We start from the raw sequence: 16,134 nt of genomic DNA on the forward strand, positions 1-16,134 counted from the left end.
AATCAAACGCTTTTTCGAAGTCAATGGCTACCAAAAAAGCCCTTTCTCTATAGAAAGAAGTATGAAAGATCATATCATCTATTATTCGGATTGCTTCTCCAATATTTCTTTCCCCAACGTAGCCCAGCTGATCAAAACCTACAATTTCCGGTAAAACTTCTTGTATTCTCTTTGAAAGTACCTTAGATAAAATTTTGTAATCTACGTTTAGTAACGAAATCGGTCTGTAGTTTTTAATAAATTCTGGATCTTTGCCGTCTTTGTGTATCAAGGTAATAACTGCTTGTCTTTGAGAGGCTGATAATTCTCCCAATCGCAGAGCCTCATTAAAAGATGCAAGTATTAAATCTCCAATTACTGACCAAAATTTCTGATAAAATTCTACACTTAAACCATCATTTCCTGGAGATTTGTTGAGTGTCATACCTTTCAATATCTCTACACATTCTCTTTCAACGATTGTTCCTTCACATAAATTTTGTGATGTATCATTTAATTTTGGTAGGTTACCAGGAAAGAAATTTAAAATGTTGTCTTCTATAATATCTGTTTCCTTATATAGTTGCCTGTAGAATGATTTTATTCCTTCAATAATTTCCTTTTCGTTAGTAGTGATATTTCCATCTATAATTAATTTTTGTATTATACTGTTTTTCCTATTTGATTGTATTAACTGTTTAAAAAATGCTGTATTCTTTTCTCCACTTTCATACCATGAGGACCTTGAACGGACTTTCAAACCTTCATTAACATAATCGTAAAGTGAACTTAGTTGTTGCTTCTTAGTTCTTATATTTTCAAAAATGTCTTTCTGATGTCCACTATCAATCGACAATAGACTCTCTAAGTTCTTTATCTCTTCCTCCAGTTTTTCAATTTTTTCTTTTCTTTCCTTCGCCCTTTCTCTTGATATTTTAATAGTAAATTTCCTTATTTCCATTTTCATAAAATCCCACAATACTCTTTTATCTTTAATTTCCACTGACAATTTCTTCTTTAAAGACTTAATTTTTTCTCTCATTTTCTGAACATAATCATTATCGTTTAAAAGACTATTATTGAATTTCCAATAGGATCTTTTGTTATTTTTTGACTGTGATCTTTTATGGAAAACTAGATTAACTGCAGCATGGTCTGGAGCTATAGAGGGAACGATATCACAGTTGGATGTTATCCGTTCCAAGTTCTCTGATATAATCCAATAATCTAAGCGACTCTGCATGAATGGATTTAGCTGTTTATACGTATATTGTTTTTTGTCTTTATTTTTGTTTCTCCATATATCAATTAATAAAAAAATATCCATAAACTCTTGTAATTTTTTACTGAATTTTGAATCTTTTTTTGATACATGTCCAAAATAATCTAAATTGGTGTCTCTAATAACATTAAAGTCACCACCAAGTACTACTGAACTTCCCTCTAAATTATTCCTTAATAATAATTGACCTAAATCACTTAAAAATTGTATTTGGTCATTTTCGTTATTTCCCGTGGGAAAATATACACTTCCAAATAGCAACTTCTGTCCTTGTATCTTGCATTTAATTAAAACATATCTACCATTTTCATCTACCCAGGTATTGCCAATTTCAATGTCTATCTTACTGTCTATTAACACAAGAACTCCTCTTCCATGGTGCGTACCATGACTAAAGATACATTTCCCACCCCACTCTGATTGCCATTTATCCTCAATATCTGGCGAACTATATGTTTCTTGTAAGCATGCTATGTCAACGGATTTCGTCTTACACCAACTAAAGATTTTTCCTCGTTTTGTTTTGTCTCGTATTCCTTTTACATTAAGTGTGAGGAAATGGCATGAAAATACATTTAATACATTATTCACCATCCTAAAATAAATCAACCTCACAGCCTTTCAACCGAGGGGGGAAAATAAAAGAAAAAAATAAATATATATAAAAATTAATAATAAAAAAAAAAAAAAAAAAAAAAAAAAAACTGATATTCGATATAACGTAATAGCTATCGGTTTGGAACCGATATCGTTGGTGTGTCTTAACATTACACTGTAGGTAGACGAATGATTGAGCATTCACCAAGGTGTCTGGATGGGGGTAGAGTTAGTGATAACATTGCACTTTGGGGAATATCAAAGTATATTGCCTTTTCGATGCTCGTGAAAATGAGGAATCGAGGCAGCAAGGTATTATTGAAGTGCGAGATTGTTACCGGGTATATAAAGTCAGAAGTGATTTTATTTTTTATTGTAACGATCTGGATACATGAAAACTAGAGAAGACCTACCCCTCCTAAATAAGATGGAGTATATTCTAAAGAGAGAATGGGGCTAGGGGAGGGGAGGGGGCGAAACGTGATTGTGAAGTCAATTTTATCGTATCATGATAAGGCTAAGCGGAACTACCACACCAAAAGCGTCATGACAAGTGCGGCACCAGAGTCTGGGAGGGGGGGGGGAGGTGTTGGCAAGAAGACCTATGTTTTATTAAAAGAATTAAAGAGGGTAATGTACAGTTACATGATCCCCATCCATCTACCTTATTCCATTCTCTCTTCCCTTTTCATCCTCAGTTCTTCCTCCTTCTTTCCTCCTCTGAGATCGTTGTTCTTTTTTGGTTCACTACTTAAAGATAAAAAGATCATGGGAGGGCGAACGCCCCTGCCCTACCTCCTTTTGTATTTGGTCCACACTCTAAAAACAAATCAGTCAAAAATGACAGGTTAATAGGGTCAGCTGGGTTCAACTGCTATTCTAGTCATATTTGACTATTTTCTAGTCATATTTTACTAGAACAGAGGTATTTCTGACTAGAATATAATATGTCAGAAATATGAATATCAGTGATTGCCATATCAGTTGCTCCCAGCTGACTACTGGTCTGGTCAATTTGACTGATTTGTTTTAAGAGTGCATGTTTGTCGTGACTGATTTGATAATGTGATCATATTACCCCCCTCCCTCGAAGGAAAACCTTGTTCGAGAATATACCTGACATTTTCATAAGATGCGCAAGCACTCGTGATTTAATGGTTAAGAATGTAAAGGGGAATGAAACCTTTGGAACAAACAGTCTTGTGTAGAAACAGAAAAATCAAAGAATAAGAATAAAGAAAGTTTGAGAAAAATCAGACAAATAATGAGAAAGTTACGAGCATTTGAATATTGCAATCAGTAATGCTATGGAGATCCTCCCATTGGCAATGCGACAAGGATGTGTGATGTCACTGACGAACAACTTTCCCTTTAGTGGACTATAAAATACCCTCAAAATGTATCTTTTTACTTTTTCTAATGATGATACAAACTCTTTATGCAAGATGTATCCTTAAAAAAATATGTATTACATGCCCTCATGTAGAAAGAACACATGATCTATGGAAAGATGTGATACAAGAGGCAATTCAAGTGAAATATATACTAAAGTAATGGGGAGAGTTGTTCACAAGTGACATCACACATCTTTGTCGCATTGCCAATTTGCTATCTCCATAGCATTAGTGATCGCAATATTCAAATGCTCATAACTTTCTCATTATTTGTCCGATTTTTTAAAAACTTTTGTTGATCTGTTTCTTTGATTTTTCTGTTTTCACACAAGCTATCTTGTTCCAATGGTTTCATTCTCCTTTAATGTCTGGAGCTCTCGAGAAAAAGCAAATGGAATGAGGTATCCCTCGTTTCCTATTGGAGGACGTACTCGATCGGCTTTTATTTCACCAAGGTGTCATTTTGGAAGATAGTCGAATCATCATAAAACCAACACCTTTGGTGAGAAGGGACGAATAGCACATTAATACAGAAAGGTATTCACTGACAAGTCCTATGAACTGCTGGGAATCGACGCATCCCAATGGCTGAGAGCAAATTAGTCGGTGATAATCACTGAACATTAATCATTCGTGAAATGCATTCAATAATGGACTACTCTCAAGATAACTCGGTTACTTTTTTAAATGAACAATAAGATATTTCATACTTTTTCGGTCCTTCTAACTTGAATTAATTTCTTGTTTCATGCATGGGACTATATGGATTGATATATTCGTTAAACTGTTTTACACCTTTTGTTCTCAAGAGCACGACTTCGATCACTTCAGTATTTAAGTGTTTTCAGAAAAATCAATATCAGATGTTTTAAGTTTTATCTTTGTTATATTTTGTTTATTTTTCTTCAATATACGAGTATTATTCTCCTCTTACAGGCATGACTGGTAATGGAATTAAAATGAGTTTCAGCCAAATCCCCGTTCGACTCTGTCTGTCTCTCTCTCTCTTTCTCATTCTTACTTTAATTCCTGACAGTTTTTGTGTGTTTCTGTAACTATACCGCTCAGTGGATCTTAGTATACAGGCTGGGTACAATTGCCCACCCTTACAAAAAAGAAACATCAATAGAAAACGTGATAATAGTTGTTGGATGGATGGAGGCTAAATTCCCTTGAGATCTGAATGATTTTGAGAGGCATCTTCTTCAGATCGATGTATGATATGACAATAGAAGCAGCTGTGTGTCGGATCGGGACTGGGAATTAACAAGTGCATTGAGTGACGAAGAATCGAATAACGCCATAGAAAACTTGGGTACGCCCATGCTTCACTGATTCTGCGGCTGGAATATCTTTTTGGAAGCCGATCCTTAGTGGCTTCAAAAACCGTTCTTTAAAAGCTTGTGTGCAGACGATGTATCTGTCTTCAGTTTTGAATATAATGCCCGATATAATGATTATCATGTCTCTTCGTTTTATGTTTTCTTTGGCAGATGGTGTTTCGCCGACCGAGCATGAGGCGCGAATACTCCAGAATATCTTTTTGATCCGTTGTTGATGATGATGCGTTGAGAAGATGGGAACTTTGGTGGGGACCGACTTTCTCACCGAGGCAACGGTCCACTCATCGCCGCAGTCCCCGCTGACAAGGGCCGAGCACACCGTGACGACTGGTTCGATGTCCTCTACGTGGAGCTCTCAAGGATCGCCCTGCCTAGGCTGCTCTAAGACCACACTCCTGCCAGATTCAGACGGTGATTCACTGGATGTTTTATCGACAGATGTTACTGTAATTTCATTTACTGAGGATGTGAATTTTTCGTTTCCTTATGGAACATCAAACTACACCTCACCTGAGGTGTCCTCAGACTCTGGAGTCAATGACCTCACCCGTCAACTTCTTGTTGGCATACTATCCATATTCTTAGCACTGGTAATTACATTTGGAAATACGTTGGTTATATTGGCTGTATATCGTGAACATCACTTGAGAACTGTGACGAATCTTTTCATCGTGTCTCTTGCATGCGCAGACTTTTTGATTGGGACCATCGTTTTGCCATTTTCGATTCACATGGAGATAACGCAGGGATACTGGCCCTATGGCGTAGTTTGGTGTGACCTCTGGCATGCATTTGATATCTTGGGATGCACTGCTTCTATATTGAACCTATGTGTTATAGCATGTGATAGATATTGGGCGATTACTCATCCGTTCAGCTACCCGACGCGCATGACGAAAAGGATGGCTCTTATTTTAATCAGCTTGGCTTGGGTGTGTTCCGCGCTCATCTCATTCCCGTGTATCTGGTGGTGGCACGCGGTAGAGCCCCCTCACCCACCACGAGGCTGCATATTTCCGTCAAATACTGTTTACCTTGTAGCATCATCTTGCGTATCGTTTTATGTCCCTTCTGTCATCATGTTGGGCATGTATCTCAAAATCTACCGCACAGCGGTTGGCCAAGTACGGATGTTACGCTCAGGGACGAAGCGCGTCAAGTCTGTAAATGGGGACGGTATGGCAATGCGCGTCCATAAGGGAGGATCCGTCAACGGAGATGCCATGGCGATGCGCGCCCAGAAGAGAGGATCCGTAAACGGAGATGAAATATCAATGCGCGTCCATAAGGGAGGAATTAGAACAATTGATGGCTCGTTACAAAAAAGACGAGCAAGTACAAGCCCAAATTCCTACTCGCCTCAAACTGTGCCGGGAACTGTCAACAGGCGGAATAGCCTGCCTGGAAGGAAATTGATGTCCAGGTTGTCTCGAGAACATAAAGCAGCCAGAACTCTTGGCATCGTCATGGGTGTTTTCATCATATGTTGGCTACCGTTCTTCATCGTCAATGTCACCGCACCTTTATGTCAGACATGTTATTTTCATCCAATCTTAATCGGTATTGTCACGTGGTTAGGATATGTGAACAGTGCGTTGAACCCAATTATATATGCTTTCGCAAGTCGCCGTTTTAAAAACGCATTTACGCGCATCCTTTGTATATATAAATGGAAGCGCAAACGTGAAATGCACGATTGGTCAAGTTCTCGGAGAAAAGGATCGATGACACCGAACAGTCCCACAGGGCTCATTGCTGACACCTCTATTACTCAGTACAGTGAAGAAAGGAATTCTGTTGATACCACAAGCAGTGCTCATTCAAATTTTAGATACTCTTTACCAAATGGTTACTTCTGAAAAACGCCATATTTTGGTGTTGATAAATATTTATGATAATCGATGATGTTACTTTTGCACTTTTTGTACAATCATACTAATGAATATTGGAAATAACTTATTATGAAATCGTATTGATATTATTATGCAATGAAGTTTATAATATGAAGAAGGATAAAAACAAATCAAGACAGTTATCCGTTATTTTCATGATGGTACATTTGTATTTAACTACAGCAACTTTACTATATAGACCTTTTCGAATTTCATCTAATTCATAAAATCTACCACTGAATACTATTTTTATCTATATCATTTTATGTCTCTAGTCAGTTTGATCGATTTTTAGTGCATAAAAAATATGCCTTTATCAAATGCGTTCTTGCAAATTATGTATTTTATTTTTCACTCTAAGTCTAAATTGGAGTTATATTTCCATACTACGCATTTATCGTTGTAATATACTCAAATATCAAATCATTTCATATCTGTATTTAAATCTTTAAAAATCGACATATTGCCGACTTAAATATTTATTTTTCCATTTTTATTTGATCTTTGAGATAATCTTAATGTCAGTTACAAATTGTTTCTTTGGTACCTTATTTTGAAATGAAATTCATTGACCATTAACGTATGTATGAATATCATATATACATCGGCATTTAAAGAGAAATATTCACAATTGGTTTAGTAAATGCCGTAGAAATAAATCGTAGATTTTAAAAGGAGCGTAGGCCTAGCTCTAAAAAAAAAACGAAAAGAAAAGTCACACTCTTCGTCGGTGTCCATGATGTGACACAAATTAATTCAAGTAAATTTCTGAAACAGTCGTGATAAATAGTCTGTTCATGTGCAAACTGATTGTGAAACTCACCTTTCAAAGAAATTAATGTGCTGAAGATGGAGAAAGGCCAGCACTGTTAAAAAAAATCGCATAAAGAAACGTTTCCATGACTGCAAGATGACAATGGCGAATCTCCGATTCTAAAACAGGAAAATCTGAAAAGGGTCTAACCCGCCACAGTCCAAGTTTAGCAGTAAAATTACCTGAGTAAAATAGAAATAGTCTGCTTCGGCATATAAGAAAAATAATAGTCACAATTGGTTTAGTAAATGCCGTTGAAATAAAATCGTAGATTTTACAAGGAGCGTAGCTCTAAACAGTGAAAGGTAAAGTAAGTCACACTCTACGTCATTGCCCATGATGTAACAAAAGAGAATTCAAAATAATTTTCTGAATCAGTCGTGGTGAACACGTCTGTTCACGAGCATACAGAGTGTGAAACTCATCTTTCAAAGAAATCAATGCGCTGGAAGCGCAAGTTTAGTAGTAAAAGTCCCCGATGCAAAGTCTGCTTCGGCATATAAGGAAAAAAAATATTCGCAATTGGATATAGTATATGCCGTAAAAATAAAACCGTAGATTTTAAAGTCACACTCTTCGTCAGTGCCCAGTATGTGACAAAAAAATCAAAATCCGTTTCTAAACTCAATATTATATATATATATATATATATATATATATATGTGGAGCGTTGTGGCCCAGTGGATTAGTCTTCGGACTTTGAAACAGAGGGTCGTGGGTTCGAATCCCAGCCATGGCGTAATTTCCTTCAGCAAGAAATTTGTCCACATTGTGCTGCACTCGACCCAGGTGAGGTGAATGGGTACCCGGTAGGAAGAAATTCCTCGAATGCTCGAGCGCCCGATCAAGGTAGCCGTGCTAAAGCCGGGGTAATAATAGCAGGGCCCGCTGGGAGAACAGTTTTCGGAACTGAAGTGGCTACCCTGGGTAAATATGCCGCTATTATTATTGTTATTATTATTATTATTATTATATATATATATATGTATATATATGCCTAAATAAGATATACACATATTTTTATATATTTGAGTTACAAAGAAATCTATTTCACAACCTTCATTGAAATGTCCCTTTCTATTTTGGTCTTAAAACAATCCGCGACATCATGGTGAACTTCAAAATTGTCAGATAAGTTATGATGTGGATTTATTATTTTAACATTTGAACCCACAAGGTCATTTGATGAATGTTCTGTGTGACCTATTCCATTTTTCACATTTTGAGATGATTAAACATCCTGTGAAAATGTCTTGATTATTCGAGCTCTTACGAGTATAGTTTTCACAATATTCAGCAAATTTTTATCTACTACCCAAAGAACATATTTATACATATTGATTATTATCCTCATGTCATAATATTTATTTCCAAGTATTAAACATATTTTATTCTAATTTCCCATCACTTTATCGTGAATGTGATTCAGTAAAACTAAATGTTGTAATAAATCGGCCCATTTTATGGTGTCTTACACGATTGGCATGTGAAACCTTTCAAGACCTTATTTCTTGTTTGCTTTCAATTTGTGGCTGTGAATATAAGTGTGGCTTCGTTTATAGGTTCGTTACGAGACGGGAGTTTTCCGTCTTAGTCATCTTGTTATTCGAATAAGGCATAATAAAATGATAAATTAATACCTCAGTCACATTTTCCCCACGGTGGCCGTACGGCAAGTCGAAAACAGCCGTTTCAACATTTTTATACCAGCTTCATTATGGGTGGTTGAATAAAAATGAACAAAACGGCTGTTTTCGACTCGAAGTACGGCCGCTGTAGAGGAAATATGACTGAGGTATTAAAGGACAAGTCCACCAAAAAAAATAAGTTGATGTGAACAAAAAGAAAAACTTCCAACAAGCATAAACTGAAACCTTCATCAAATCGGATGTAAAATATGAAAGTTATGACATTTTAAAGTTTCGCTTAAATTGATAAACAATGGTATTTGCACATGTTCAGGGAGGAAGAAAACTTTGTTTCAGGAAAAGATTACGTATTTCATATAATAAAATACAAAAGAAATGGTGAGTGACATCAGTCTCCTCATTTGCATACCGACCAGGATTTGCACATAACTGTTTCGTGAAATTAAGCGAAACCTTAGAATGTCATAACTTTCTTATTTTTACATCCGATTTGATCAAATTTTCAGTGTTAATATGCTTGTTTGATTTTCCTCTCTTGATTTAATGCAATACTTTTTAGGGTGGACTTGACCTTTAATAAAGTGGAGCGAAATTTCTTACATTAATTCCACAATAGGCCCTTCAGTTTTAACTCCGTTCGACAACTCATGGTCGATCCTAAATACGTATTTTGCATGTATTCTTAAAAATAAATTTACTTTGTACTTGCATTACTAATTGCATTGAAAATGCCTTAAACTGACAACCCTGTCGGCTTTTTAATTTCTGTTCTTTTTTCTCATCTTTTCATGGTCTTGTGCCGCATAACTGTTAATTCGTTCTTGAACAGCCAAAGCTGTTACTTCTTATGAGACGTTTCATATGCTTTATATAGTTGTAAGTTTTTTCAGAATCAGGATAAAAACTAGAATTCTGTACAGTCGGGGTAACTTATATGGAATAACAACTTTGTGAAATATGATGAAGTATATAAATCGATGCATATAATAGACCTAATGTTACAGCATACATGTATCGAATTGTAAAGAAGGAGAAGAAAAATAGTTGTTTACGTTGCAAGCGTGTGGGTTTACCAGAATTGAATTTGTAGGGTATTTATTTTACAATGCAATTTTGATAATTATACCCAAACCACACAGGATTGTGTCCAGTTCAGGAATAAAAATTATTTTCAAATTGGTTTACAATTTCTAGGTCATGTTAAGGAATTGAGGACTTAAGTATTATCTCATTATGTTATTTCAGCTATTATGTGGGTATCTAGCTTGTGGAAGATGTTTACATAAAAGTAAAAAAGTAGACATTGATTAATATGCATTTTTGCGATTATTTTCTCTCATCTCGTATATTTGCTCTGATAGAAGGGAATGAAGCCCTGGTGACTGAAATGAAACTTTCCCTGAACTGATTTTTATTTGATTACTTTAATAAATGGGAAATTACCCTGATTAAAGTCTTTCATAAGTGCAATTGCAGGCCACAAAAATATTGATACATGAATCAAAATGTCATGTAGTATAATAAGATAACTACGCTACGAATCAGAAAAAAAAACTGTTACTGTAAGCTTTTTGCTTGTTGTGCTCAATATATAAATTGTACATTTTGGCGTCGTCGCAAAGACACCTACTACAGCTTCGAAGTGACAAATAGATTGGCAATTATCATTCCTGATAATCGCTAAGCTTAAAATGACTATTTATCTACATTACGATATACGTAATCGTAGATCGACTCCTTTTCGAAATTGTAATTTAACAATACTCCTTTTTATGGTTCATAATTATATCACGATCGAGCTGCCCCACTCCAAGGTTGCTATGTATATTAGTAAAGCACTGGGTTTTTTTCTAAGTAGTGATAAATAGGTCCAGTTTTTTTAATATCATCAAAGACAGGATTTCGAGATCATCAGCGCAAGGCTATTACTTATTCGTTACATTTTTTTAAATCACAGCCGATGGGATAATGGAATGTTGACGAAAGTATGTGAAAAGGAAGTACTGTCGAGTTTATATTTATTACAGTTATACAAACTGAGCAAATCTGTAGTTTAGGATTGTGGTAAAATCGCAACAGAAAGTTTTTTTTTAACATTTGGAAATTGAGAATAGTTTATATGGAATATGATAAAATATTAGACATCAAGACATATGTGAACTGCAAAATTTTCATAGGTTTACATTTCCATAAGTTTGTCTGAGTTTAAACCGAAACTATTAACGTTTACTAGTAACTATGGAATGCTGTTTATAGAGTTTTATATTTTCACAATTATAATGTACCCAACAATAATTCATTTCATATTCATCGTGTTCTCATTACGTTGTAAATTCAATTTTTGGGACAGTCGACACTTAGATAGATAAATATATACTTGAATTCGTTAGCAACAGGCATTCCATACATGCTTCGTCTTCATTAAAACATTGTCTATGGTGTACCACATAACACAATAAATTGTATTGTAAGATAATTTGCCGATGTTTGAAGATAATTTCAACTTTCTTAATACTTCAAACATGAATTTATCATTTATTTTTTAAAAATCTTTTTCCTATTTCTTTCATTTTTTTCTTTAACCCTTTAACTCACTTTGATTCCTGATTCATCTCATTCTTCTCCTCCTCCTCCTCCTTCTTCTTCTTCTTCTGCTCCTTCTTCTTCTTCTACCTCTTCTTCTTCTTCCTCCTCCTCTTCTTCTTCTTCTCCTCCTCATTCTTCTCCTCTTCCTCCTTCTCCATCTTCTTCCTCTCATTAACTTCTCCGTCTTTTATATTCTTGCGCAGTGCACAAAACCCGGGGCAAAACTGTATTACACAGCTGGCTACACAAAGTGGCTACACAGCTCACAGATACACACACTCGCGCGCGCGCGAATTAACGCCCATCCTCACACTTCCACACACACATACCATGGACTTGGGAGGATAGAGGAAGGCTATGCTGTCTGATAAAGGTCCAACAATCAGGAAAAAGAAAAAAAAAACCGAATTTAAAAAATGTTAAAGGACAAGTCCATCCCAACAAAAAGTTGATTTGATAAAAAGAGAAAATTCAAACAAGCAAAGCACTGAAAATTTCATCAAAATTGGCTGTAAAATAAGAAAGTTATGACATTTTAAAGTTTCGCTTAATTTCACAAAACAGTTATATGCACATCCTGGTCAGTATGCAAATGGGGAAACTGATGACGTCATCCACTCGTTATTTCTTTTTTATTTTATTACATGAAATGTGAAATCTTCTAATTTTCTTCTCATTGTCAAGTGAAAAAACTATTAATTTCTCCCTGAACATGTGGAATTAGCATTGTTTATATGGTATTGTCAAGTTGGTTCTTATTGTCAAATCTGTAAAAAAATGAAATATTTTATAATTCAAACAATGAAAAACAGAAGAAAATGTGAGTGAGGGACATCATTGACTGCCTCATTTGTATGTTACTGGGTTGTGCAAATTTTGTGAAAATGAGGGATATTTTAAAATGTCACAACTTTCTTATTTTACATGCGATTTCAATGAAAATTTCACTGTTATGCTAGTTTGATTTTTCTCGATTTATTTAAATCATCATTTTTCTGGGATGGACTTGATCTTTAAAAAGGCAAGCCCGAGGCTTAAAGGCTTTAAATACTACCAGGTACAGGTTCCTCAATTAGGAAAAGAAAACAGGCAAGGAAATGACAAGTAGAACATGCCCCGGAGCATTGCCCTAGAACAACCCACTAAAACACCTGCATATAGTACGATGGCTCATGGGCGTCAAGATGGAATATATAACTTATTATTTTTAAAGACCAAGTCCATCCAAAATATAAAGTGAAATGGAACATCATTTTTATCGTTAAAATAGAAAATGAAAATTAATGATATATATATAGATGAACAGCTAGATACATAAATTAATAAATTAATGAATAAATACACATACTGCTTATATCAGTGCTTCTCAACCTTTTTTTACTCGAGGACCACTTTGACTCTCAGATTTTTTCGAGGCCCACCAACCAAACTTTATTTAAAAACGATATGTCTATACTTGTCTCAACTCAAAGATTGTCTCGACAATGATTATAAAAAACATATTAATGCGTAACATTATGATCTTCTGCTGCAGTGGAGCAATGAGCCAAAAAATTGATGGGGCTTGATTATGGTGTATCTCGTACAATCAATGAAATGTTGCGAGCGAACATGGCGAGCAAGCTCAAATTTCGACATTTTTATTACAAAAATCCAAGTTTGTGATAGATTTTTACACAATATTTAAAAAATAATATCATATTTCACCCTTTTCCCTTTTCTTTTCTGTTTTTTTTTCTTAGTCACTAAATATCTGGGGCCAAGAGCCCCCCCCCCCCATCTGTACGCAAGTGTTCTGCTGTGAAGTAAATCCAGCCTTTTTCCTCTCGAAACACTATTTTGGCTTTCCTGCACTCTTCGGGGCAGATTTCTCTGAAGCTCTGACGGTATAAGCGCCTTATTTGACAATAATTTCAGCACATTCGACACACATTGCTTTTGGTTTTGCATCACTCCTCAGTTATGATTAATTAAAATTTTTATATATTCAGGGTCATATTTTCTTACAGTTACCTTCTGAGACTTTTCATTGGTACATTTGTTTCCTCCCTCACCCTTTCGCTTCAAAAGACGGTCCATTTTGATGAAAGTATGTCGTGATATTTGAACATAAAGCTCTTAATAAGCACATTCGAAGCAGTTTGAGAAATAAATACATTTGCAAAGGTCCGGTGTATGGGCGATAATTACTATGCATGCACATGAGGCCTGATGATCACATCAGAGTTAGATCGAAATCAACTTACAATGTGTATGTAAGTCAACAACATGCTACCTATAGGCGTGCCTTTAGCTTAGTTTGATCCACGGAGACCGATCAAACATACCATTTTCAGACATTAAATAGAACATGTTAAATACACTATTTTCCCCCAATTTTTTTTCTTCTCTGGAGCTTCTCGCGGCCCACCTGAGAAAGCTTCGCGGCCCACCGGTTGAGAAGCGCTGGCTTATATAAAGGACTAATGAATAAAGTAAATAATGAATAAAAAGATGGATAATGAATAATCAATGAATTAACAAATAAATACATATATAGAATGAAAAAAAATACATAAATAAAGAAATAAAATGAATGAATAACTACATGAATGAATGAATAGAAAAATAGATCAATTAACAGTGGCGGATCCAGAGGGGGGCGCCCGGGCGCGCGCCCCCCTATTTTCGCCGGATTTTTTTTTTTTGGGGGGGGATGGTTATATTTACTGGATTGGTACAATGTAGTCAATTTCAAGGGCTAGATCTAGTCAAAACTATATTTTAACTTACGCTCATGGCCTTTGTGTTCGCACAAATACACCTCTGTCATACTGTATTGCAATATGTAAATTCCGGAATTCCAGGGCGCGCAAGTCGATTGGTTGGAAAGTTGCACCACTTGTAATCGGGAGTTGCAGTGCAGTGACCAGTGTGAAGATGTTGGATTGGATATCATTTTTTCCCGAAATTTTGTGTTTTTTGTAACATGCGTTTGTCCGTCTTTATGGCAAATACATGTAAATTGTAAGTAACAGATCGCGAGAGAAAGTGTCAACGATGCGAATGATAATGTCTATCCCCGAGATTATTCTTCACTCAAAGATGAAGCCCTATATCGGGCGCCACGTGCGCAGCATTATCATTCTGCCTTGGTCATGTACGTTTTCACTGAAATGTATAGGTCAGACATATTTGTATTTAATGTAAACTAACTTTTACACTTTCTGGTAGATTCAGAGGCATATTATCCAGGGCGCCCCAACTAAGTTCCGCCGAAGCAATCATTCCAACCTTTATCAAGGAGCAAAGTTGTATATTCTCAATCACCAGTCGACCCCACTCCGCGTTTGCTGTGTATAGGCAGCTATATGTCAGCGTAAGGAGCGAAGATTTTATGTGACGGGGGGGGGGGGGGGGGGGGGGGGGGTGGGGGTGGGGGGGAGAATAAAAATACTTTCGTGCTGGGGAAAAACGTCCCGAGGACACATTGTGTATTGTTAAAAAGTAGAAATTGTGACATTAACCCCCCCCCCCTTACCCCATTTTTAATGTTTGATAATCTATAGGTTTGCTGATTACAATATATCTTTAAAAAAGATTACCAGCAAAATCGAAAAAAAAATAGTTTTAAAAATCTAGGGGGGAACGACCTCCCCCGACATATTTGAGGGAGAACACGTCCCCCGTCCCCCCCCCCCCGATCGCTGCCGATGATATGCGCGTAAACCCAAATCTATCTGACCAAGGAGGTTGGTGGAAGACAGATTTCCCCCTCCCTGATGTGTTCCTCCGCGCACCCGTCCGATTGACGTGACTTGTCAGGATTATTGAAGATGATTTGAAAATAATACGAGGGAAAAGGTTGATTACCAGAAGATGATGTCGTTTTTTTCTGTAGTTTGTAACAATTTACTGTGCAATTTGGGGAAAAAAGAACCAAATTTTATGCATGTTGCCATACGACTAAACAATTCTCGTTTGAAACACACAATGTAAATACACAAATGACAATAAACAGAATGGATTATTCGGAACTTATCGATTAAAAGTCTCAGTTTCGTATCATTTAAATTTGATGTTTCAATCACACGATGCAAGCAAGTGAAGGGCCTTTGCCAAATGTATGTTTTGAATGACCGCTTATACGGTGTGTGACTGGAAACTAGCTCCTAAATGAGTCAGTATGTGTCTTTTATTCATGAAGTTACAGTGATTTAAGTGTGCATTTTTCTTCTAAAGGTGCTCTCAAAATACGACTTTTGGACATGATTTTTTGAAAAAGTCCTTGCCGTGGGAGGGGGGTATCCCCCCTCCCACAACCTCCCCCCGCTCGGTCGCTTCGCTCCCTCGCCGCTGGCGCCCCCCCCCCTATTTCAAAATCCTGGATCCGCCCCTGATTAATAAATAAACACATAAATACATAAATTACGAAATAAATTTATTTATTTGTAGACAAAATACATTGAAAATGTTCCATGATTTCATTCGAAAGACGCAGTCATGGCTGAAATGCCATTGAAAATCACCCTTTCCTGTTTTATGATATATTTTGTTAATTTACCACCATTAATGTGGAGGTCCTCCATTGAAATAATCCATGTAGAAAAAAAAGATCA

The 16,134-nt window shown here is 36.2% G+C and overlaps 1 protein-coding gene across 1 annotated transcript; it reads left to right on the top strand.

Annotated features, from left to right (window-relative positions):
- Positions 1-4,493: 4,493 nt before the first annotated feature.
- LOC121425293 (beta-2 adrenergic receptor-like) lies at positions 4,494-7,597 on the top strand. The gene has a single exon (XM_041621319.1). It carries the CDS (start codon positions 4,829-4,831, stop codon positions 6,452-6,454), a length of 1,626 nt encoding a protein of 541 aa, XP_041477253.1. The 5' UTR covers positions 4,494-4,828; the 3' UTR covers positions 6,455-7,597.
- The last annotated feature ends 8,537 nt before the right edge of the window (positions 7,598-16,134 follow it).

The sequence above is a fragment of the Lytechinus variegatus genome, chromosome 12 (assembly GCF_018143015.1).
Source record: "Lytechinus variegatus isolate NC3 chromosome 12, Lvar_3.0, whole genome shotgun sequence".
Lineage (NCBI taxonomy): Eukaryota > Metazoa > Echinodermata > Echinoidea > Temnopleuroida > Toxopneustidae > Lytechinus > Lytechinus variegatus.